The sequence below is a fragment of the Carassius carassius genome, chromosome 41 (genome assembly GCF_963082965.1).
Source record: "Carassius carassius chromosome 41, fCarCar2.1, whole genome shotgun sequence".
In the NCBI taxonomy this organism is placed as follows: Eukaryota; Metazoa; Chordata; class Actinopteri; order Cypriniformes; family Cyprinidae; genus Carassius; species Carassius carassius.
Window position 1 is genome coordinate 19,544,306 of NC_081795.1, and position 27,424 is coordinate 19,571,729.

General features: G+C 37.4%; 1 protein-coding gene across 1 annotated transcript in view; it reads left to right on the top strand.

Annotated features, from left to right (window-relative positions):
• Window positions 1-316: 316 nt before the first annotated feature.
• The window catches only part of ptgir (prostaglandin I2 receptor), a 49,713-nt gene continuing 22,605 nt past the window's right edge, over window positions 317-27,424 (top strand). Inside the window, exons 1-2 of the mRNA XM_059533478.1 lie at window positions 317-795; window positions 1,229-2,155. Coding sequence (XP_059389461.1) covers window positions 1,325-2,155 — 831 coding nt within the window. The 5' untranslated portion in view covers window positions 317-795; window positions 1,229-1,324. The remainder of the gene's footprint in view (window positions 796-1,228; window positions 2,156-27,424) is intronic.

Consider the following 27,424-nt stretch of genomic DNA (forward strand, 5'->3'; position numbering starts at 1 on the left):
CATCTTTTTACATTTACAATAAACTAATTATGTTTGACATTTACTTCAGTTTTAAACAATATATTGAAAATTATTCTGAATGCATATTATAAAAATATAGCCTACTATAAGATTTTTATTTTTATTTCCATAATATATTTTTGGAAATCAGATGATTATAATTTTTAAGTTTGTTCTAACTTTAATTGTATATTATTTCAGTTTATTTTTTAAGACTCATCACCATTATATCAAATCTAAACTCAAACTTAAATATTTATTTTTTTTCTTTAGTAAATACACATAATTCTTACCCCATCTTTGTGTTGGTCGGTTTGTCAGCAACTTACTGTAGGTGTTATGCAGAACATTCATTTACACGTTGACTAAGTGAGGAGGAACGAAGCCGTGAGATGCTCCTCCTATTTTGTTTTGTTTTCTTTCTTTTTTTTTCTCTCTCGCGGTTAATCTATCAACTCTATCAGTTTTACCATTCTACCTTCACAGCGAGCGGGAGCATGAAGAGAGTCTGCGCGTTTCTGTTGGTTTGTTTTCAAGCGGAATGAACTCTACTCGAAAATTGTTTTGCGAGTGAAACCGGTGCCTGGCCAGAACAGAACTGAGCGAACTAATAACTAAACTAACATCTGTTTATGAAATAAACGAGAGAACTATACTGAAGAAACGGAACCCCGAAGAACCTTCGCTTTAAATATTATGTTTGGAGTGACTGAAATAACCCATCTCTGCTGGTCGATGAGTGCTGTGTTCGGGAGGAATGGCCGCGCGCAGCAGTGATGGACACTCCGTGGACAGGTGCGTACTGACTGTGATGCAATACTGATGCTTCATTGCTATGACAGCTTAGTTATTATGAAATAATTGCAGTTTGATTCAGTTGTCCAGCAAAACAACATCTGTAATACGCTGTGACAAATGATACATAAATTATGACAAACTTTATAAATTAAAATCATTGCACACATTTGTCTCTACAACTTCTAGATGTAGATTAGGGTCTATAAAGTCCGAGACCACACGTGAAAATGCTTTATTTCTCATTTTAAACAACAAATAAAAGCATATACTTACAGTTGACAACATAAGCTGCCACTATTTCCTTTTTTAATATGAACTACACAGGAGAAGAAAACCGTGCTCATTGGGTGCTTTCATGTGGTAATTAAGCAACTATGGGTGGGTCTGTGATAGATATTAGATTCTGAAGAAATGCTTTCTATTTTTACAGATCCTCAAAGAAAGGGAACAGCAAGTCTTTCACAATAGACAAAGTCACCGTTGCCCGATCCCTGTGCCTGGGCTCAGGGTTTAAGGGCAAGACCATATGAACATGCTTTCAAACGAATCATGCGAGAACATCACTAATATCGATGTGAATGGGAGTCCGGTGATGAGCGCTGTGATGTTCATCGCTGGGGTGGTTGGCAACCTGATGGCTTTGGCTATCCTGGGAGCCCACCAGAAGGAGCGTCACACCAAGTCCTCAGTCTTCTGCATTCTCGTGACAGGCCTGGCTTTGACAGATCTGCTGGGAACATGTTTACTCAGTCCACCGGTTTTCATTTGCTATGCCCACAGAAAATCCCTGGTGGGTCTCACGGGAGACAGGTGGCTGTGTGGACTCTTCGCCTTCGCCATGACGTTCTTTGGCCTGGCCTCTATGCTCATACTGTGTGCCATGGCGGTGGAGCGGTGCCTTGCCATCAGTCACCCATATTTCTACTCTAAACATGTGCGACGCAGCTTCGCTAAGATCGTCCTCATCCTCATCTATCTCTTTACCTTCATGTTCTGCTTGCTGCCATTCTTTGGATTCGGGCGGCATAAGCAGTACTGTCCGGGCACATGGTGCTTCATCAAGATGGAGGCAGAAGGAGAGGGTGAGGATGAGGAGAGGAGAACGCTGACCTTCTCGCTGTCCTACTCTGTGCTCATGGCGTTGCTCATCTCTGTTGTGTTCTTGTGCAATGGTTCTGTCATCGTCAGCCTATGCCGCATGCACCGGAGCCAGCTGATACGTCGGGGTTCGGTTCTGTCGGCTGGACGTAAGAAGAGGCTGAGCACCTGGTTTGGACAGGGAGAAGAGGAAATGGACCACTTACTGCTGCTGGCCTGCATGACCTTCATCTTCATCATTTGCTCCTTGCCACTGACTGTGAGTATGGGATATTTTCTAGTTCTTTATATCACTCTGTTTTCCAGCCATTTTTACTTCTCCAGATACTGATTTCACAACAGTTATGTTCTGGTCCTCTTAATTTTCTTGGCTAAGTGCTTTCCAAGGGCACGGATCGTTTATATAACAGTCCAGAATATGTGAGTGGTATGAGCTCTTATTTTCTCTAGAGTGAGTAAACCAACAATGTTAGTTTAGGAAATCTTTCCTTCCTGTGAGGCTTTACAGCACTCATAGTCCAAAAGTTTGCAATATTGTGCCTTTAAGCTTTTATGTCAGAAACCACACAAGAGCATGATGAGCAATGCTAATTTAAGTTTCTTGTTCTTGATGTCATCCTCTGGTTGTTGAAAACTGAGCTTTTCGAAACTTTGATTCAACTGAACCAATTGACCACAAAATGATTCAGTTGTTTTGAAGCTCTTAAAACTCCCACTGGTTAAAAATGGAATTACATTTGTTTCAATAATAATGAATGAAACTTTTTAAAACTCAATGTAACTTTTTTCAGAAACTATCAAAAATATGCCATTACAAAAGAAGAAAAACACTATGAAAATGAAAAAAAAAATGAACTCAGTCGCACAAATTTAACAGGCTCTTCAAATATGCTTCATTCTTTGTTAATGTTTTTCAAAGATTCGTTTTCGCTAATCGTGGATTCTGAATTCATTGCCACAGATTTCGCTTACGTTTCGCAGTTTGTTGTTTGGTGTTTTTACACAAACCTCTCGTGGGGGCGGGCTTAACAGTGATCTACTCTGATTGGATAGTCAGCTTTTGATCGACAGGTGCTTTCTGACCGGGAAGTATATACGCCACTCAGTGGCGCAAATATTGGAAAGCTCTCCTGATTGTGATTGGTACTACTAAATATGTAAATAATATTTGACCTTCGATCATCTCAGTCTGTAAAGATGAGCTCTTGTCCTTCAAGGCAGCCTGAAGTAAGCTTGTGTTACTGAATGACAATTATAACCCGCAACAAACTGTAGCACACTGTAACATGAAAAACTTGTATCGATGTTATTGGTTAATTCAGTAACACAAGCTTACTTCAAGCTGCCTTGAAGGACAAGCGGAGGAGGAAGATGACGCCGCTCCTTGTCTCTGTCTCCTGAAAGCTCATATTTACTGAGACTATCGAAGGTCAGATATTATTTATATATTTAGTAACACAAAGCACGACGTATTGCATACAAATCACCGCAAGAGCGTTTTTTTTTCTGTTTCTATTTTTATTAATGCAGAGAAAACATACAAAAGTATAAACATACATCACATAATATCCACCACAAAAAAACAAAAACAAAAAAACAAAGAATAAAAAGAGGGCCAAAATCTAAACAAAATTAAACAAGGAGATCAAAGGCAGAGCAAATCTAACAGTCCTTATATCTTTCTTATTAGACACCCAGATTACATTCAAATAGTTTTCCATTTCTTTTAGGAAAACAGAGAAGACATGTTAACAGTTGGAGAATTTGCATTTGTGAATTTTTTTTAATTAATAACAAAACTGTTATTTTCGTTTGTGGGGTCAGAGCCATAATACCCAAATATAATGTTTTTCATATGTACTGAGAAGCCTGGCAAAATCTTACAGTTGACAAACACACCAATATCATCCCAAAGTTTCTGAGTGTAGTGACATGACCAAAATAAGTGTACAGTTTCTTCAGAACTCGAACAAAAAGAGCATGTAAGATCAATGTCAGATTTAAATCTTTGTATACACTTCTTTACAGGGTAGAACCTGTGTATGAGCTTAAAATAAATGTCTTTCACTTTGTCTGTGAAAAAGAATTTTTTGAGGTAGAGACCAGATTTAATCACCGCGAGAGCTTTCCAATATACGCGCCACTGGGTGGCGTCTGTACTTCCCGGTCAGAAAGCACCTGTCCATCAAAAGCTCACTATCCAATCAGAGTAGATCACTGTTAAGCCCGCCCCCAAGAGAGGTTTGTGTCAAAACACCAAACGAAAAACTGCGAAACGTAAGCAAAATCTGTGGCAATGAATTTAGAATCCACGATTAGCGTAAACGAATCTTTGAAAAACATTAACAAAAATGAAGCATATTTGAAGAGCCAGTTCATTTTTTTTTCATTTTCATAGTGTTTTTCTTCTTTTGTAATTGCATGTTTTTGATAGTTTCTGAAAAAGTTACGTTCAGTTTTAAAAAGTTTCGTTCATTATTATTGAAACAAATGTAATTCCATAGTTAAAATGGTATAAATGCGATAAAAACTCAACCCAAACAGGTATATTTATACCTTTTACAAACTGATTGCAAATGCTTTATATATTATTTTATTATACTACAAATATTAAAATTCAATCATAAAAATGGACGATAATAATTTTGGGTTAAAAACCATTAACATTATTTTATTGGTTTATCAGATCAATGCCATCCATGTGACTTGATGTTTCTGAAACGAACTTCGAACCACAAATTTAAAACAAAAGACTCGTAAATGTTTTGAAGCTTCACGAAGCATTGTTTTGAAAGAACCCATCACTACATTAGGCATTCATTTATGAGGACAGATGGCGAGGTAGAATAAGCGATAGTTATAAGATTAACCATAACTGTCAAATTCCAAAGCATACCCAAGATTTCTGAACAACTGTTACCATGTGCAATCTCTGTTCATGATGTAACTACATTCTAACACACACCGTGGAAAATGTCATTTTCTTTTGTTAACAATTGTTTTATTTTTTAAAGCTTTTGTCTTCAAAAACGATTTTCAGTGAGTCACTTTGCTGATGGCTTTTACAGTAGTTGGTGTTGCTGTCCTTCCACTGCATTTAAGTCAACCAGATGCAAATTGCATTGGTAGTTATTGTATTATGTCGCTGCTCATTTGCGTAAAATTGAACTTTGGTCAACTTTAGTCACATCAGCAACAGTCCATGTCACATGTGGTGCTGGAAATCAGTACCTCATTGAAATTATGCTGTCTGGTGTCTTTGTTGCTGTAAATCCCTGTCCATGTGAATCCGCTTCCCCAGCCCTTTGTCGTCATTTTAAATGGCTGCAGTAGATTGGAAAAAGCCATGCTTGAACTGTAATTGCTTTTAAAACAAATGATTCTGCTTTAAAAGGTCATGTAGACTATCTTTGCAGTTTGGAGGCAAATTATTCACAGTTGTTTAATCTAAGCTCTAAGAGTTCAAGATCTCCATAAGAAACAAACGTTTGCCTTTAAAATACCTCATGCTAACACATGTATAACACATTAGCTGTACTAATCATTTATTTTACAAAATTTACTAAACAAGAAGTTTGCATTTTACAAATCAACCAGCTGCAGTGACACAGCACATATTTACATTCTTTTACCCATTCATTGAGGTTTGGTTGTAGAGTTGCCTGTAGCAATCACGGGGCGTGTGCGTGCTGCGGGGGAGCTGGGACATGTACAGTATTACGTAACAAAGGCTATTATTTTTGGATTGTATTCCCCAATACCAGTTGATGTGTTATTTATGAATTGCTGGTGTTGGCTTTAACAAACTTGACAACCCTGGAAGACTGGATTAGACTAACCCCGTTTTCTCTCTAAACCAGTTTAAAATAGATAAAATACATTAAAACTGTGTGTTTACTTCATAATTAATCACACTATGGGCCAGATTTACTTACAGATTGTGTCATTGCAAAGCCTTTTGGCATTTAAAAACTACTGTCAGGATTTACTAAAGACACATAATTAAAATTTAGAAATGAAAAGAGTTATATTTTCATCTGACCTTAATGAATATGCATATGCAACATAACCCAATTTATACTTGACATTAGGGCTGGACGATTATGGCCTAAAATCAAAAACTCGATTAATTGAACATTTTACCTCGATTACGATTAAAGAACGGTTATTTTGTTTCTGTTTTGTTTTTTTGCCCTCATAGTTCAGTGGCAAGGTTTGTACTGTAAATATGGTGAGATATTTTTCCCTATTGAAAGAGCGATCTGACATCATAGCTCACTATCAGCAGTTATTTTATCTATGTTCATAACATTTCTTAAAGATTATTGCTCAATGTATATATATATATATATATATATATATATATATATATATATATATATATATATATATATATATTCTAATCAGCTTATCTTTGTAAAATGGCACAGCTTCTTAAATCTTAGCTTCTTATTCAGTCAGTCAATAATTATATTTTGGTATTAAGCACTATTTAATGATAGAACTTTAGTGATTAGAACTAAAACTTGGTAACCATAAATGAATGCATATTTGTCATGTTAACTGAACTTAAGACTGGTGGTCATTGAGGGTTTCTGTAAAAAAAAGTAATAGATCATATTAATTATTATTAAAATATAATACTACTACTAATTCTACTACCATACTAACAATATACAATGTACTATGGATTGATGAGCTGCTGGGTTCATGAATATTAATCACGTTTTCTGGGTTCGGTCGAACTGATTTGCTGAAATCAAAACAGGGATGTAATAGTTGAGTGTCAGCCAATGAAATTGCCATTTGCTCGTTAGCTCCGCCTACTACCGGAGAAACCGGCATATCTTCTGCTTGTTCGAAAAAGTTGAATAATTCTAAATGACCTCCATTATTTTGACAGAAGAAGATAACAAAGAATATAGTTTAGATGTAGCGCGTCGATTCAGCGTGGTAAGACCCTCGCTCTCTCTCTCTTTGCATGTGTGAGAAACAGCGCTTTCAGCAAAGCAACGGCGAGTCGAGCGCCTTCACACAGAGTTTACAGAGCGTCAAATACAGGTGCGCTGTGCGTCCATTGAGATGAACTGAAAAGTACAGATCGCTTGATGGAGAGACAACTCTGAAGCGCTTAGTCGGTGTTCAGCGAGTAAAAATGTGCTAATCTTATAATAGCCTTGAAGACACACACTGGCGAGTAAAATCTAAGAATTTATTAGCCAATGGCTTACAAAAGCCAGTGATTTACTCACAATGTAGAGGGTTGCACAGCACCAGTACGAGTGATTGCATGTGTAAATTAGTCATACCGTCTCTATATTGTTGTAAATAGCCTAGTTCCTTCAAAAGTAGAAAAATATGCTAAAATAAGTTTTGAGATTCTAAGCTACTTTAGTGATAAATCACAGGACAGCGCTGACAACTAGTTTCTGCGTTCCTCTGTGTGCGCGATCTTCACAGCTACTGTTTATATGAGTCGGTGTTGCCAGATTGGAAATGTCCAAGTATCGTACCAGAAGTTCAAAATTATCGTATTTGGAAGAAAATTATCGTACACGAGTCAAAAGAGTTATTTATCTATTCTAAACCAACAACATTTCCAGTGAAGAAGGAATTTAGCTGTTGCTGCGTGGTGCAGTTAACTCCACATCTGAGCCGCTGTCATCGGAATCCTGCATGTTGCCAGATGTTGAAGGGGTTCTTGCTGTCATGGACCGCAACTAGTGCTCGTTGGCTTTAAAGCAGGGCACTCTCCTGCATTCTTAACACACCCTCAGGTGCACATGAACACATTTAGAGTGTCTGTAATGAGCCGATTTCTTGTATGAGTAAAGAAGCCCTATGACTGCAACTACCATCATTTAAATTTTCATAAAATTCTGAAATTATCGTACATTTTGGGATTTATTTCATTATTGATCGTACATCGTACAGAGGTAAAAATTATCGTACAAATACGAAAATTATCGTACGTCTGGCAACACTGATATGAGTGTTCGTGCCACAATGCAGCTGCGCGAACATGGTAGCTCGATATAATAATACACATCCAATCATCTAATCGCTTGAATGTCCAAACCATAAAACAAATACAACTGACAAAGTTTAGTGAAGACGCAAGGCTCACCGCTCGTGCGCCATCACTATGTGTTGAACCAGCGTTCATCTCCGTGTTTTGCTTTTATGCCACTGACTGGATGAAGCAGAGTCATTTGGCTACACATGGTTGAAAAATAGTTCCAAAATGAAAGTTGAACCAACGTCTTTGACGTCTTCTCGACGTGAACTGGACGTCTTTTCTGCACGTCACCTGGACGTCTAAATGCGTCGTCTTCTGGACGTCTAAATGCGTCGATTTCTGGACGTCGTCGTTTACATGTTTAAATGCGTTGCTGCATAGTTTAAGTGTATGTATATATAAGCCTGCATATAAAATAATAACACACCCAATGTGTAACATTGTGAAAGACAATCAATTATGTCTTGAGGTTTAACACATCTTGACAAAAGTTCTAGATCGGTCCAGTCAGACCTGAACGTCCATAAAACATCTTAAAGGGTTAGTTCACCCAGATAGCAAATTTATGTAATTAATAACTTACCCTGATGTTGTTTCAAACCCGTAAAACCTCCGTTTATCTTTGAAACACAGTTTAAGATATTTTAGATTTAGTCCGAGAGCTCTCAGTCCCTCCATTGAAGCTGTGTGTACGGTCTACTGTCCATGTCCAGAAAGGTAAGAAATACATCATCAAAGTAGTCCATGTGACATCAGAGGGTCGGTTAGAATTTTTTTAATCATCGAAAATACATTTTGGTCCAAAAATAGCAAAAACGACGACTTTATTCAGCATTGTCTTCTCTTCCGTGTCTGTTGTGAGAGAGAGTTCAAAACCAAGCAGTCTGGATATCCGGTTCGCGAACGAATCATTCAGTTCACAAATCGAACTGAATCGTTTTAAACGGTTCGCATCTCTAATACGCATTAATCCACAAATGACTTAAGCTGTTAACTTTTTTTTAATGTGGCTGACACTCCCTCTGAGTTCAAACAAACCAATATCCCGGAGTAATGCATGTACTCAAACAGTACACTGACTGAACTGCTGTGAAGAGAGAACTGAAGATGAACACCGAGCCGAGCCAGATAACGAACAAAAGACTGACTCGTTCACGAGTGAAGAACCAGTTGCATCGGTTTTCGGATCACCAGTAGTTCTTTCGGACAGTTCGATTCAATAAACCAGTTGAAGAAATTTTTGGAACAAAATGTAGCTATTTTTGGAACAAAATGTATTTTCAATGCTTCAAAAATTTTAACTGACCCTCTGATGTCACATGGACTACTTTGATGATGTTTTTCTTACCTTTCTGGACATGGACAGTATACCGCACACACAGCTTCAATGGAGGGACTGAGAGCTCTCGGACTAAATCTAAAATATCTTAAACTGTGTTTCAAAGATAAACGGAGGTTTTACGGGTTTGAAACAACATGAGGGTAAGTTATTAATTACATAAATTTGCTATCTGGGTGAACTAACCCTTTAATCACATCACAAACAATAACACATTATTTGTGGATATATGCAAAAAAAAAGCATGTTCTGATTTAGCACATTTTATTGTTTTTGAACAGTTTAGCATCTGTTAACCAAACTAAAATACCAATTACAAAATACTGAATTATTATATAAAGGGATAGTTTACCCAAAAATGAAAATTCTGTTATTTACTCACCCTCATGTTTCAAACCTGTATACCTTTCTATGTCTATGTTCTGACGATATTGTTTTCACGTTTGCTTTACTGGGACAATATCAAGAATGAAGAATCTTCAAGATGATAAAAATCTATTTAAAAATAGTTTTTCAGTGTAATCTTTGTACCCATTTAGAATTTCTGAAATAAGTTTACAGGCCTACCATTTTCACTGAATAAAAAGTGCTGAAATACTCAATCTTGAAGTCCATTATTATTGTCAAAAATTTCTATTTTCACAGTTTTTGTTTACTAATGTTTTTATTAATTGCATTTATTTTTAAATACTTTAATCATATAAATAATATTAAGAATATTATATTTGAACGTGGCATAACCACCTTGCAGGAGCCATTGTTGTCATGTGACAAAATCATAAAACATAGACCCTCATCATAAAATATGTTTGAAATCATTGCTATTTATAAAATCAAAGTAGCATAAATGATATTAAACTATATAGAACCGACATGAATTCAAATATTACATTTCTGAGAATGCGTTCACGTGTTTTCGACTAAAATGTTAAAAGATGGTTTCTTTTTATCATGACTTTATTAATCTTGTCATTGACTTACACAGTTGGCTTATAAACACAAAGATATTTGGAAGAATATTTGTAACCAAGCAGATCTCACAATCCATTAACTGCCATTGTATGAAAAATGATTATGATCGTAACATGAGGGTGAGAAATTTCATTTTTGGGTGAACTATCCCTTAAACACATTACAGTTGTTTGGCTCATTTCTTGTAACCTCCACCCTCAGCTCTTCCTGGAGCGAGCTTCAGGTGTTCTGCCATCGCTGCATCAGTCTCAGAGACTCTACCTCTTCACAGCATCTGAGGGAAGAGAATATATTTCTTTTTAAAATAAATAAAATAAAAAATTGTATTTAAATGACATGCACTTATTTTCAAAATATCTTTATGGTCTACAGCTAAAAAAAACAAATAAAAAAAAAACCTTGGAACAAGATGAATGAATCATGAATGAAACATTAGAAAAAGGTAATCAACATGCATTAGATTTTATTTTTATTGTGTAAAAGATGTTGTGTTTTAATGTGTTGCCGTTGAGAAACACCCTTAATTGGGTGTGTAACTGTGAGAAAGTGAACAGGACATTTCTGATAAGACAGGAGGGCTGTGATGTCCCCTGAATAATTAATTAAAGTGTACCAATAAAAATTACATCAATAAGTAACTTTTAGCCTACTAACGTTAGCGAATTTTAGCCATACTCAGTGAATTTCAGTTGACAACGTGGGCATCATTTCTCTTGGTTCCTTCGTGCCAAACATGTAAAACTCAAGCACGTTAATCAAATAATACAAACTTACCCAACAGTAGATTTTATATAATATATATCGATACATCTCCCTCCTTGAGTCCTCTTCGAGTCCTCTCCTCGTGGTTGCCTGCTGAATGTTCCGGAACCGGAAGATTACGAGATCTCGCAAGATAATCTATCCTATTGCGGGACTTTGTAATATCACGAAATATATTACAATGTTTTGTGTCTACATCTTGGCAGCACCGTTTTGGCAATTACATACAACTCAGACCGAAATGGTGACCAGATATATATCTGTTTTACATGTATATGCATAGTTTCCATAAAAATAATAACAACGAATACATAAAACAGGTTTAAATGATGACTAAATTGTAGCATGGCAATCACTTAACCACACTGGGCAGTTTGTCATTATAATTTATTTAAACAAGATAAAGTAGGCTAAATGTATTTACTTTGTATACAATTTTTTTTTTCCTGCTAGTCTTGCTTGGAGTCTTTTCACAACCGTGACAAGACGTGTAAAAGACGTCAGTGGACGTCTATTCACAACCTCTTTAAAACCTCTTACTACTTGGTGCACTTTAATTATTGCAGTATTAATCAAGGTGTAAGCACAGCTTTTGCATATTCCACAAGGATTTCATAGAGAGTCACGATGGACGTGTAATGCACGTGTAAAAGACGTCAAATAGTGACGTCCTCCCACAACCGATTCACAACACGGGTAAATATTTAACTACACGCAGCTAAAAGTCAAAGTAACAATTATACATGCAACCCCATAGAACTATAGACATGTACAAACATATCTGAATGCATTTTTAGGAAATGTTCTGTGTTACATATTTCTACCGATTTATGCCGTCCTACCGCGACTATTTTTGGCCGGGCACACGACGTCGCCATCGGACCAATGTTTGCTGGGTAGTGTGCTTTTAAGGGGGAAGTATTAACAGGATTAAAAAAACGAAATAACCGACATGGGAAAATTACGTCAGTTAGAGGTTCTGAATTTCGGTTACGATTACTTTTCGATTAATCATCCAGCCCTACTTGACATGACTTCATGGTTGCTTATTTAGTAGATTGCATTAGTACAGAATTTTCCACTCCCGTTAGAGCTTCTATGGGATTACAGTCTCATGCTAATTTGCCCTGTTTTGTAAATCTGTCCCTAATGCATTACATTGAAAGTCCACTTTAAGTGCTCTCTCTCACTTAAATTTTGCATATTTGTCGTGACCTCCCAGCTATTTTGTACACTTCAGTTTACAGTCTCTGCAGTATATTGAAAGATGATAGATGACACTAATGGTATTCTCTTTGTCTCATGAGATGCTCTGTTTGTTGCCTGGAAATAAACACTAGATACTTTATCCAAAGCAAATAGTTTACACAACCAATCCATTGTGGCTTTTTTCCATACACACAGACTCAGAATCACATGTATTTGCACCCATCCAGATGTCATATATAACCTTTGCAACATTAAACTGCAAAGCCTGTCTCCATTCAGAACAAGCACTGGGTAAAGCTGGACATTTCCTGTGAAAGGCTGCATGCAGAAGCCGATATAAGGGGAAGGAAATGTGTCACAATATCGGGCAAGACCTGGTTCATGTATTTTGCTGATTTAGTAGAAGACAAGTTCAAATGCATATGGGTGTATATAAGTCTCTGCCCACAAGGAATATTATATATTAGAACATTTAAAAACACATACATGGGAGATTTTCAGCTGCAGACATTTTAGGGGTTGATTTTCACTAAAACTCAAACGATTTAAATTGTTTTCCTAATTGCTAGATGAAGCTTCCTTGATCATTAAAAAAAAGAAAAGAAAAAATATAGAATTATTCAATTAAGGAAATGATTAAAAAAATATTTTGTTTTTAAGAGTTGATAATCTGTACTGATAAACCATTTAAGTATTTACTGAGTGAAAAGTGTTAGAATTATAATTGCCTCTCATTTGTGGCATCATTTCCATCCAAAAACAAAAAGATTTGTTGCTATATATATATATATATATATATATATATATATATATATATATATATATATATATATATATATATATATACAGTTGTGTTCAAAATTATTCAATCCCCTAGAGACTGCAGTACTTTACAAATACAAGCTTTTCTAAAGATCCAGGATATAATAAAACTTTATCTATAACAGTTCACTGGCATATTAAAAGTGATATTGTCAATATATAATGTAATATATTTGAGTTATAAGATTTTTTAATAATACTGCTTTGTCATAGTTATTAAACCCCTATTCAACATTGCTGTTTTTAAATCACTTATTTGCATGGTGGGGAATAAAACAGTCTCAAAACACAATTAAGCCTTTAGAAACTCTATTAAAAACAGAATTAGCTTGAGCTGTTACACATACAGTTTGGCCCATGCATGTATTGAACTTGAGTAGCAAAATGTCAACAGAGATCTCACAAAAGCAAAAGAGAAGAAATATTGTATTACTTTAGAAAGGCTAAGGCTATATGATGATTTCCAAGACATTGAAAGTTCCTAGAGACACAGCTCTCAGCCTTATTCCTTAGCTTAAAGTGTGTTTTACCAGAAAATCTTTGAGGGTGTGGAAGAAAAAGAACAATATCATAAAATGTTTAATCAGAGCAACTGAGAAAAAACCTGCAATTTACAGCCAAAGACTTGCAAGATGACCCGATGAAAGGAGGAAAACCATTTCAATGCAGTGTGTAAGAAGAACACTAGCCAAGTATGGCTATGGTATCTTGATAAATACCACTCTTGATCAAGAAGAACAAAAAGCCAACTTGAACTTGATAAAATTCATTTGTGTGGACCTGTGGAGCTCTGGAGGAATGTTTTATGGAGTGATGTGACCAAACTGGAACTTTTTGGACCCATGGATCAGCGGTATGTCTGCTGCAAAAAAAGGCAAAGCTCATAAGCAGAAGAACACCATCTCCATCATCAAACTTGGAGGTGGATCAGTCCTGTTATGGGGTTTCTTTACTGTAGAAGGAAGTGGAAATCATGACTGTATGAGGGACATCATGGATTCTTTGAGGTATCAGGCCATTTTGACAAGAATTGGGTTGCCTTTGGTGCAAAGACTGAAGCTGATGATCAATTGGCTTTCCTGCAGGCCAGTCATACCAAAGTACACATCCAAATCTACTACTGCTTGGTCGAGGGATCAGTCATAGAATGTACTTGATTGACCTGTTCAGTCTCCAGGCTTAATTCTCATTTCAAATATCTGGTTGAATTTGAAGAAAGCAGTGGCAATGTGAAAACCAAAGATTATCAGTGATCTGAAAGCTTTTACAGGTGTGGAATGGGCCAAAACTGTAGTAGAGAGGTGACAGAAGCTTCTAAACACTTACAGACAGCATTTATTGGTGATTTTAAAGAATAAAAGATTTCTGCACAAAGGGGGTTGAATAATTTTGAACATGAATGTTTAGAGTCAATTTTAATTTTATCATGATTCATCAATGTTCCATTCTCAGAATCACTCAAAAGTGTATTAACAAACTTTCTCTAATACTTTACTGATGCCTTTGTTTAATTGATTTCATAAAATGTTATCCTCCACAGCAAATTGTCTTGCAAGTCAAGGGGGTTGAATAATATTGAACACAACTGTATATATATATATATATATATGTGAGCAATATCACACAAGTAGGAGAACGATATGGCTGTATATCAGCATGGTTGTGATTTGGCCATAGGTAATTACAGTGTGACGATATAGAGCTATATTGCACAGGTACAATTGTGATATTATGTTTATACAAAGTCAAAGTCAAAGTCACCTTTATTTATATAGCCCTTTAAACAAAATACATTGCGTCAAAGCAACTGAACAACATTCATTAGTGGTTCCCAAACTTTTTCTGCAGGGCCCCCCTTTCTGAAGATAAGAATATTTTCGAGCCCCCCCACACTGACACAAACATACAAATCCTTTGTTTCTAAACTCCCCTGGACCTTACTTAACATTGTAAGTCATACAAAATTGCAACTTCTTCCTGAACAAAACTAAAAAAAAAAAAAGACAAATCACCTTCACAATTATTAAAAGTGACACTGCATCATGTATCATAAAATTTTTCCATGTAATGGTGTTCATGGCTTTCAACACATCTTCTTATAAACTCCATTCCTGCATGAAAGAGGCCTTTTACACTTTACCAGCTCTCTGAAGAAAATAACAAAATCCTGAACATTTAACTCTGCAAAAACTGCACCTTAATGTCCACATCTTTTCAGTGACTGTTGTGGGCTTGCTTCATGCTGCAGATCTCCTCAAATCGGGGTTGCAGCTGTGAGACTGCTACTCTTAGTTCATTTTCAATGTCCAGCTTTGATCTGTATTTATTCTTGATGGAGGCCACAGCAGAAAAACCTATCTCACATAGGTAAGACGTGGCAAATGTAAGGAGTGTGGCCAGAGCTCTTTTACCTAGCAGTGGGAAATCTTTCTCCACTCCAATCCAAAATGCAGCTAGTGTCTTAGACTTAAACTCAAGCCTCATTGTTGAATCAGAGGTGACATCAATGAACTGTTAATTCTCTGTAGTGCTGAATTCGGCAGGTGGTGTTGCACTGAAGGGGTCTCGGATCCAGTCATATTGTGTAGGATCCTGCACTGGGAAGTACCTCTGGAAATGCTTTTGGAGGGCAGAGATGTGAGCTTTCATGCATGGGATCACTGTGTTCTGCAGCTTGTTGACCTCAATGAATGACTTCAGGTTCTCAAACGAGTCTATATTTCCCTCTGTAACTCACTGCTCCCACATCTCAAGCTTTCTTGTGAATGATGTGATTTTATCTGCCAGATGTGGAAGGTGTGTGTTGCTGCCCTGCATCTGCAGATTTAGCTCATTGAGTTTTTGAAACATGTCACTGAGGTACGCAAGTTTCATGAGGAAGTTGTTGTTAAACTTGTGGGCAAGTTCATTTTCCTCCTCCTCAAAAAAGATGCGGTTCTCATCCCGCAGTTCAAAGACCCTGGATAAAACCTTCCCACGTGACAGCCATCGGGACTCGCTGTGAAACAGAAAAGCTGTGTGGTCGGAGCCCATTTCCTCACACAGTGCAGAGAAAATACGTGCTTTGACAGGTCGTGTTTTAATGTAGTTCACTGTAGTGATGACATCCGTCATAACATCGTGCAGGTCAGGACTCAGCTGTTTAGACGCCAGCGCCTCTCGGTGTATCATACAGTGTGTCCACTGCACGTTAGGGGAGATGCGCTTGATGAGCGCTTGCAGCCCCCCTCTTCTCCCAGCCATGGCCTGAGCCCCATCTTTGCAGATCCCCACACAGTCCTCCCATTTCAGATCGGCCTCTCTCAAGTAAGTGTCAATTATTTTAAACAGTTCGTCTGCAGTGGCTCTGCTTGTCACTTGTTTGCAGAAAAGCAAATCCTCCCTCAAATCATCGGCATCAATGAATCTGACGTATGTTATCAATAAGCAGTCTTTATTACTGTCAGTCGCCTCATCCATCTGCAGAGCAAAGCGTCGGTCCCGTATCTTGTCATTTAGCTGCTCTTCTATGTCTTATAAGCTTATGCAAGCTTATGCAAAAATGTGCAATATCCTTATATTTATTTGTTACCCCTCCATCCTAGAACATTCCTGCATCTCACTCAATCCTATTCCATTATCATTTATAGCACAATTGTTTATACACTTATTTATTTGCCAATTTGTAATTCTCCCGTAAATTGTTTTTTTTTTTTTTTTTTTTTCTGTGTGTTGTTGTGTGTCTGTTTACTGGAAGCTTATGTCACTAAAACAAATTCCTTGTATGCGCAAGCATACTTGGCAATAAAGCTCTTTCTGATTCTGATTCTGATTCTGATTGACATATCATAAATACGCCTTGAGATAGTATTGTTTGAGAGAGGAATTGCCTTTAGCTTGCTGGCAGTGGCTTCGTCGATCATAGTTGAGACCATGTCGATCGCAGAGGGAAGTATTAATTCCTCGGCTATAGTGTGTGGCTTTTTACACTGAGCAACTCTGTAGGCAACTTTGTAGGATGCGAGTTGAGCATTTGCAGGCAGGGATGCTGCTTTAGTAAAGCGACTCTGCTGTGCACGACACTGTGTGAGTTTTTTCTGAAGAACTCCACCGGCTTGTCTTTCTGCTCCGGATGTGTTGTCTCCAAGTGGCGTTTTAATTTGTTCGGCTTCAGACTGTCGCAAGCTAGTATTTTTAGACACACAACACACTGTGGTCTTTCCTCCTTACCCACTGTTGTGCTGGTGAAGCCGAGTGCGAGATATGCCTCGTCATATTTTCTTGTCTTTGCTTTTGAAGTTGCTACATTTGGTGAAGATTCATCATCTGGTTTGCGTTTAGCTGGGAGCGCTGTCACAAACTTGTCCATGCTGTTATGCTAGCATTGTAACTAACCCGGGAAGCCGTAGCCGTGCCGCGCCCCCCTGCAATACCTCCGGGCGCGCCCCCCAGTTTGGGAACCACTGCTTTAGGAAAACAGTGTCAATAATGAAAAAATGATAGTTAAAGGCAGTTCATTATTGAATTCAGTTATGTCATCTCTGTTCAATTAAATAGTGTCTGTGCATTTATTTGCAATCAAGTCAACGATATCGCTGTAGATGAAGGGTCCCCAACTAAGCAAGCCAGAGGCGACAGCGGCAAGGAACCGAAACTCCATCGGTGACAGAATGGAGAAAAAAACCTTGGGAGAAACCAGGCTCAGTTGGGGGGCCAGTTCTCCTCTGACCAGACGAACCCAGTAGTTCAATTCCAGGCTGCAGCAAAGTCAGATTGTCATACAACAGTTCAATGGCACAAGTGTGTAAATAAAAAAAGAGAAAACAATAGTCTTTTAAAATCCTCTTTTGTGCAAACTACTTCCTTCTGCCAAGGATTAAAATCTCAAGCTGACAGTTAAAAGGGTTCATATGATGTGAATTCAAGTCTTTGGAGTGTTACGAGCTTCTTGTGAACAGATAAGATCCCACAAGTTGTGTCAGATTGTCATAGCAAAGTCGGAATTTACCCTTTTTTTTTTTTTTTGCACATCCAGCCTTATAGGCCACTCTCCTAGGTTCACAAAACTGTCATCCATGAAATGCGTTGCACAAATTCGAACATCTGGGTTGTGCTGTTATGTTGTAAATACATTTTAACCAATGATTCCACATTGCATCTACTTTCGAAAAGGCCAAATAAAGTGCTTTTGCTTTCGCACAGAAACACACAGCGTCTCCCTGACATGGCTGCATCAACATGCGGTTCCTAAAACCATGCCTTCTTTCTTTGCATGAACATTTGGGCAGCATTACACAAATATTTCCACATTGTGAAGTAAATGTGGGGGTGTATTTGAATTAGCCATTTTTAGACTGGTCTGGATCAGCCGTCTCTTTTAGATAGAATAAATCCTTTTGTGGAAGACTTTGAGCTTTGTAACTCTGCAGATCTTATACATTCACAAATAGTAACAAAAAACACTAAAGAAAATAAAAAAATTAAATTGCCTCTTATGACCCCTTTAAGACTCATCAACGCCCTCCTAAAACACCTAATTTAAACACGCCCCACATGTCTACCTCACTGTGTGTGAAGATTTGCGTAACAATGGCCAAATGTTCAGACAAAGAAAGAAGGCATAACTTTTATTCTCGCTGTAGTATTGTTGCTGCCACCTTCGTCATGTCGTGGAGACGCTGTGTTTTGCTGTGAAAGCAAAACTACTTTGTCTGGCCTTCCAAAAGGGAACACAACTAGAAATCAGTGGTTAATTTGTTTTTATAACTCAATCCAAGGGCAGTTCAAAACAAATATTAAGCGTATTTTATGGAGGACGAGGACAAGGACGAGGACTGTTTCCTTGGAGAGTAGCCTACAGTGCCAAGTATTCTGACAAATAATGCAGACTCACAGCCCTTAAGTATTGTAGCATCGTGAGAGGCTGTGTCATAAAGGGAAGGTATGTACCATCTAGATGGCTTCAGCATGGGGACTACAAACCAAGATTTTTCCTCTGTTGTAGATTCTGGCTTTCAGAGTTGAGGATTAAAACAAATAGAATAAACTTGTAGCTTGACCTCAGCCTGGACTCAGTTTGTGAAGCAACCCACACTTTGGTGATACCCTACCCTACCCTAAAAAGTGAAACTTGTATATTATATTCATTAATTACAAACAGACTAATATATTTCAAATATTTATTTTTTATTTAAGAAAAAAAAATCAGTATCTCAGAAAATTAGAATATTGTGAAAAGGTTCAATATTGAAGACACCTGGTGCCACACTCTAATCAGCTAATTAACTCAAAACACCTGCAAAGGCCTTTAACTGGTCTCTCTGTCTAGTTCTGTAGGCTACACAACATGCTGAAGACTGCTGACTTGACAGTTATCCAAAAGACGACCATTGACACCTTGCACAAGGAGGGAAAGACACAAAAGGTCATTGCAAAAGAGGCTGGCTGTTCACAGAGCTCTGTTTCCAAGCACATTCATAGTGAGGCGAAGGGAAGGAAAAGATGTGGTAGAAAAGGGATAACTGCACCCTGGAGAGTATTGTAAAACAAAACCCATTCAAAAATGTGGGGGAGATTCACAAAGAGTGGACTGCTGCTGGAGTCAGTGCTTTAAGAACCACTACGCACAGACGTATGCAAGACATGGGTTTCAGCTGTCGCATTTTATGTTGCATATTAATGGTCTTTTTTTACGATCCAAATGCGAGTGCTAAGTGAGTGCTAAGATCACACAATAGAAGTGCTCTCTTTCTAAAGTTAAAGTAACTTGTGCATTGTTTTAATTACTTGTTTTTGACATATCCGACCAAACTACACACTTTTCAGTGATGAACTGGATGATAATTGTAAAATTATGCAAAAAGTTTTGTTGGCTATGTCCATGGCATTAGCCATACTGAATCATGTGTAAATTTGTTTTTATTTAACATATCCATCAGTCATTTCAATTTCAAAAAAGTGTTTATCAATGGATAAATTGTCAGACATTGTAAGTGCATAAATGAAAAAAGGTGGCGTGTGAAGTATTTTAAAAGATTTTATTTTCTAAAGTGCAAAAGATCCCATAGTATAAGAAATGTGTGTCTGTAATATGAGCAGTTTTAACAATAACCAAGTCATGACACAGGGCATTTGCCAAAGGTGATGATATCTGTCACACCAGATGGAGCATGAAATAACCTACTGCCTTTGATCACTCTGTCATCTGATTTTAATTTATTGTGTGACTGCTGTCAGGCCTAAATGTTTGCTTAATAAAGATACAGTAGACCTTGATTTTCATTTGCACGCAATATTTCAGCACAGTTAATTCATTACAACTGTAATCCACCACCTGATTAAAATGTTTAGGCTCATATATGATTTTTTCCTCTTTTTTTGTTTTAGTGTTACTACATGACTCTTTATTGTGTACAGAAATGTCACAAAAACAGACAAATTGTGTTTGTGTTCTGTTTGAACTTCAACTACTGAGCTTTTAAAATGCAAGCAAAGACCTGAAACTTTGGTTCTTGCCGAAGTAATTGTACATTTTATTGTACAGAGTTACTATAATTTTATTTCCTTTTATGAGAAAATAATTCTGATTGTAATAATTATCAGGCCATGTGCTCAATCTGTCTTTCTTGAACCGTGAACAGATGGAGCTGCTCAGAATGTGTGTCTGCAAACATATTGTTCTGACCGTTTTTTTTTTTCGCTTTACAAAAACGGTACAGAATTATTCATGTACCAATACTTAAATTAAATATTACTTTCATATGGGCTGATGATGAGTTAAAAAGGAAAAAGTCAATAAAATATGACAATGAATCAAACTTTATTCTTCTTCTTTTTTGGAAATACTGGCAATCACATGCAGTAAGACTAGAAAGTTGTATTAAGAAAGTAAGCTGAATCAGTTTTATTGTCATGTTGACCTTGAAGAAATATTCCTGATTCAATGTTGATTTTCACAAAAAATTATTTTCACTGGGTGCTCTTTTGAATTACAGTGATGCAGATGATGGCCCCACTCCCTTTCTTTGTAAGTGCATCACAAGTTTCCCTCTAAAGTTTCAAATTTAACCTTTGAACTTTTGCGAATAAAGCAATGTTTCCATTTCTTGTGTTTAAGAGAAACCCTCACTTGCTGGAAAACAGGTCAAGAAGAGAATCAATAATAATTTGAAAGTTATAAATTTAGAAGTTAATTATACCACTATATATGTATATGTAATGTTTGACCTCCTATCTGAACTTTTTTCCACAAATTGATGATTGAAAAAAAAATTAAATCAATAAATAAAAACATAACAGTTATTTCTTAGTCTTATAAAGTGCAACCATATTCAAAGTAGTCTACTCTCTCAATATTCAAGTCTAAGCACAAACAGAAAACAACATTTTCTTCAAGCATGATACAGAGCTAAGCAATGATTATAATAACCACACATCCTATTATAGTCTGCATACTAATTACAGCCTAGATATTGTATGCAGCCTAATTTTCATGCATCAGAGAGCCACAGCTGCTCCCAAACTGTTGGTATTGAAATTGCATTTGAATGCGCGCACTCATCCTTTTTAGTTTCCTTTAGTTTTAGTGCTGTGAGCACATTGCATTCTACAAGATTTGTCAGACACTAACAGTTCGTGTCCACAGACGTTTTTAATTAATTCATATGGAAGTACAGAATGCTTGAGGTCAGCTCTGCTGTTGCCATCTCCACCATTATCTCGCCTTAAGCCGCAGTCATACTACAGTGAGCATGAGAAATTTGTTCAGATGCTGCAATGATCATGATATGACGTCATGCTATGCAGCGTGTTATTAAAAACTTAAATTCAACACATATTACAAATAACAATACACCTAAAATGTAAAAACATACACTCTACTCCACTTTCCTGCAGCGCTGTAGTTTTAAATTTAAAATTTTTTTTATTCAGATAGGAGGTCATACTGTATCGATCTTCCGTTGGTCACACGGTGTCACGTGATGCAAATTTGCAGGCCAGAGTTCAACAAGTTTGAACTTTGGAATGCAGCAAAATGTGAAAACTTTTCACATGGGCTTGCGTTTTCGGTCTGATGCTTTTGCATGCATATGAATGGAAGTCAATGGAATAAAAAGTGTAGTGTGATCATCGCTTTACTCCCGTGATTGCTGTCTGAACTCCTGACACAGGGCCCCCTGGTGGCCACAGGGACCCTATGCAGCTGCTTATATCGATTATTAGGTAGGGCCTGAACATTATCAAATAAAATAAATAAATAAATAAATGATCTGCCTCAATTGGGTACATACATCATTTTTTATGCATTTTAAGATCTCGTGCACATCTTGGTATTTCCATGCTGCGTTTTTTTAATGCAATGTTCTAAAATTCACACAAAATTACAAGGATGGAAACATTGTTACTCTAACCTTGTATCAAAACATAGAAACAAGTAGTAATTGTGTTTTGTGTTAATCAACATTATCCCGAAAGTGCTTTCATTTGTAGTGTTGATAACTTGTATTCAACCAGGAATATTCCTTTAAGGTCAACATACATCATAATTGATTCTATTTACTTTTAATGGGTTTAAGGTGCTTGTATACATGATGGGAATGTCTTTACAGCTCAGATAATGCTTTGTAACTCTTTTATTAAAGGGTTAGTTCAACCAAAAAAATTTATTAAGCCATAAATTACTCACCCTGAAGTCATCCATGTACTGTATATGACTTTTTGCTTTCAAATGAATCCAGTTGTAGTTAATAAAAAAATTTCTTTGATCTTACAAGCTGTTTAATTGCACTCAGCGGGTGTTGCACTGCATTAGTCCTTGAGAAGTATAATAAAAAGCACATCCTTTAAAAAAAGTGCCTCACACTGCTCTGATGGGTGAACAAAAGCCCCCTGTGATTCATTGATGTGTTTTTGTAAAAAAAAATATCCATATTCAAAATGTAATAATCACTTTAATCTAGCTTGCACTCACTGTTATAAAAGAAGCCGTTCTGGTGGAATGATGTATGAGGTCAGCACTGTGCATACGCTGCTCAGAAGTGATGCACACGGAAATGCAGCGAAGAAATAAAAACAAAAAAAAAGTACAAACCAAGAATTTGTAAAGAAGATTGTCAGAGGATTTCGATATAAGCCAAGAGGAGACTGGTTTTCCTTGGCTAAAGTAAGAAAACATTGCTTAATTTACTCCTGGTAACAAATGTTAGTTTTCACGAGACTCACTGGCGCATGCACAATGCTGACCTCCATACGTCATGCTTCCAGAACGGCATCTGTTTTACAACAGTGAGTGCAAGCTAGATCAAAGTGATTATTATGTTTTGAATATGGGTATTTTTCTCACAAAATGCATCAATTCGCTACTGAAGGCCTTTGTTCACCCCTTGGAGCCGTGTGATACACTTTTTTTTAATTGATTCGTTTTTTTAATAAAATTATCTTGGACTGATGCAATGCAACACCCGCTGAGTGGCATCAAGCAGCTTGAAAGATCAAAGACAATTTTTTTAAATAACTCCCGCTGAATTCGTATGAAAGAAGAAAGTCATATACATCTTGGATGATTTCAAGGTGAGTAATTTGTGGCCTAATTTTCATTTATTAATTAATTCATCCTAATTAATTTGTCACACAATGTGTAGAGGAAAGGCATACAAAGGCGAAGGTCATCTACACAAGAGTTTGATAGTATCCAAGAAGATTATAATCCATAAAGGCAAAGAAATTTAAAAATTTGTTAAAAAAACATCAATACCGGACAACTGAAGAGTGCACAAGAAGAAACTTAAGTGGGGAAGAAAACAAACTAAAAGTCCATGATTGTGACAGTACTCCCCCCTCCCTGAAGGCACAACCTCACGTCAAAGCAGGACGAACAAAGAAGGTAGGGAGGGGGTTTGGAAGGAGGATGAGGTAGAGGTAAAGGGCAGAAAGAGAGGCAGGCAGTTAACCAGGGTGGCGACGATGGAGGGAGAAGCCAGGCAGGAGACATGAAGAGCCAGGTAGGAGAAGACAGAGGGAGGATCCAGGATGAAGACAGCGGGTACTTGGAGAAGGAGGATCCAGGTGGGACTCAGACCGCAGCCATGAATACAGCCCATGGTAGAGCTGATGGAAGGAGGAGCAATGGTGGAGGAAGGGCGGATGACTCCAGGGGACCGACCGACAGAGCAGGTGGGAGAGGAGCCTGGAGCCGAGGTGGACAGCTGATGAGCCAGGGCAATGAAGAGGATCCAGAAGGCCAAGGCGGTGCAGATGGCTCAGGCGACTGAAGCATATGCAGGGTTCCAGAAGGCCAAGGTGGAGCCAGAGTGACAGAGTACCTAGTTGGAGCAGAAGGGAGTGAGGGGCCATGGTGTAGGTGCTAAATCGACAGGCCTCTGCAGAGTCCAGGCCTTGGAGGCTGGAACCGGAGACAAGGGTCCTCTGGCCATGACTCCATTGTCATGACAGGACTAGCAGGTAGTTCCAGGCAGACAAACAGTTCAAAACAGAACTCTATGATAGTTTCAGGATATACAGTACATGGAGTTCCTCAGCTCTTTCACTCTTTCTTGCGATGGCTCTTTGGTGATGAGGGGCTTTGGCTCTCCACCTGCGGTGGATGGTGGGCTGGGTTCTGGGGCCAGAGTGGGGCCGGCAATACTGATGGTGAATTTGAGTCATTGCTCACCAGCACCTACTCCACGAAGGCATTGAAATCCCCTCGAGGACCATATCCAGACAACTGCACTCTGCATGTGGTGTTGAGGCTCGTGATGTAGAACGCGCATAGTCTGTGTGCATAGTCTGGGTAGCTGGTATTGTTGGAAATGTTCAGGAATAGTCTGGTATGGTCTGGTAAGTTCCCACTGCTCCAGCAGGAGGAGGAATTTGGGGCGATCCATATGAAAACCTAAAGAAACACAAAAACTGAAAATAAATGGGGATACAAACACTGCTAAACTATTCCTTTGTGGTCTGGTATTCTGTCACGCAATGTGTAGAGGAAAGGCACATGAAGACGAAGGTCATCTACACAGGAGTTTAATAGAATCCAAGAAGATGATAATCCATGAAGGCAAAGGGAACACACAGCAAAACAACATCAATACCAGACAATTGAAGAGCGCATTAGGAGGAGCTTAAGTTCACAGACAAATTAAGATAATAAACTAGACATAGGTGAACAGAGTGAACTAATCAAAGGATGACCGAAACTAGGTCAAATGAAACATGATGGAAGAAAAAAATAAAATAAAATCCATGATCGTGAAATACTGTAAGTGCTTTAATAAAATTCGAATCCTCACATCTCTGGTTTTACATCCACCAAACATTATCCTCATACACTTTCCTTGTTACTACCGTAACCAAGAATGTAATTTTTTTTTTTTTTTTTTTTTGTGGTTATCAAAATTATTCTGGCAAATGAGGATAGCTTGTACTGGACCTGGAATATTTATTATAATATGATTTTGCTGTGGTTCGCATTCTTGGGCTGTTTGCTGTTCTTGGACATATTTTGTCGAAGCATTTAAATTGATGGATTATAATTGCTGGATGTTCCACTTTTCCTTATTAGTAATTACCATATTTAAATCATCCATGAATTCTCCTTGTCTCTTTATTACCTGAGCTTGAACATTGCTGATCTGTAGTAAGTGAAGCACAATGTTAACAGACTTTCTGCACTAACCTCTGAAACTAACTGAGATATAAAAATCAAATAATATTAGCATGTTTATACACACCAAATAGATTCATATGAAACCAACATTATCATGGTTATTCATGGATCACAGATATTCATCCAGGCCAAAGATAGAACCATTAAGTACAAGCCCAGTTATAAATCACACAAACCTTTGTCTTTATTATTGATCGAAACCTTTGAAGGAAAGATGGCCCAAACAAAATGCTCAAGTCTCCTTTGGGAAAAGGTTTGGATTTAATAGCCAAACCAACTTTTGGATATAAGTTGCCGCTTTTTATCCAAGAATCCTCTATCTCAACTCTTGGAAAGTTGTTCATAAATCCTCATGTATTTGGGTGTGCCCATGCTTCAAAGGAAGCTTTTGATCGCTGTTGGGGTTATGTAAGTAAGTCATGGAGAGTGTTTGATGAAAAGTGGGGTGCCTTCCTGCTCTGACCAATGATGCAGTCAAGACAGATTTATGTATCGATGGTTTTCATTGCACCACAACCCATAATACACAGATAGCTGTTGTGAAAAGAATACTGTTGCATTGCTGAATTGGACTGGGCTTTTCTGTTTGTCTCTTCAGGCCTTTAAACCAGACATATTCCTAAAGGGTTACTCCACCCCAAAATGAAAATGTTGTCATTAATCACTTACTCCCATGTTGTTCCAAACCCGTAAAAACTCAGTTCATCTTCGGAACACAATTTAAGATATTTTGGATGAAAACTGGGAGGCTTGAGACTGTCCCATAGGCTGCCAAGTAATTAACAGTGTCAAGGTCCAGAAAAAGTATGAAAAGTCGTCGTCAGAATACTCCATCTGCCTTCAGACGTGCAATCTGGGCTATATGTTGGGTTATAAATTGTTCCCATCACTTCATATAACCCAGATTGCATGTCTGATGGAAGATGGACTATTCTGACGACAACTTTTCATACCTTTTCTCGACCTTGACACTATCACTTAATTGGCAGTCTATGGGACAGTCTCAAGCCTCCAGGTGTTCATCCAAAATATCTTAAATTGTGTTTCGAAGATGAACTGAGTTTTTATGGGTTTGGAACGACATGGGGTAAGTAATTAATAACAACATTTTCATTTTAGGGTGGAGCAAACCTTTAATAATCAAAAATACCACCAATATTAGTTACTAGGAGCTCATTTGGCTCCCTTTGGTCTAAGTGATATATCGGGATGAGCTGTTCATTAGCAATAAACTACAGTATAATCACAGCCTTAGGAAAGAAGAAACAGATCATACAATGTAACAGGTGAAGTTGGACCCAAGATGTTGTTTCTTTATTTTATTTTCTTCATTACCAGCTTATATACCAATAAACATTCTGAGATCCTCACCAGACAAATGTCTTTTCAGGTAAAGTGGGCCAGCTGGTCTAGTAAAGTGGCCATCTGTAGTTTAGTAAAAAAAAATATATATATTTCAGAATATTGTAATATCAAACAATTGTCTTAATATAAACAGCTGTGGAAGTATGGTGGCGTTAAAAATTTAATTAGGTGAAATTTAACTGAATATTGCTTAAAACATATTAAATTTTCTAACTACTAAATACTGCAACAACAAAAGGGCTAAATAAAACTGTAAAACTTAAAATATAATATTTTTTTTTTTCTGTAAAAAATACATTTTTTTCTGATTTTTATTTTTCAGCATTTACTCGATAAAGCATCTATTTACAGTATGACAGATGCTCTATGTAAAAGTATGAAAAATCAGCATGAG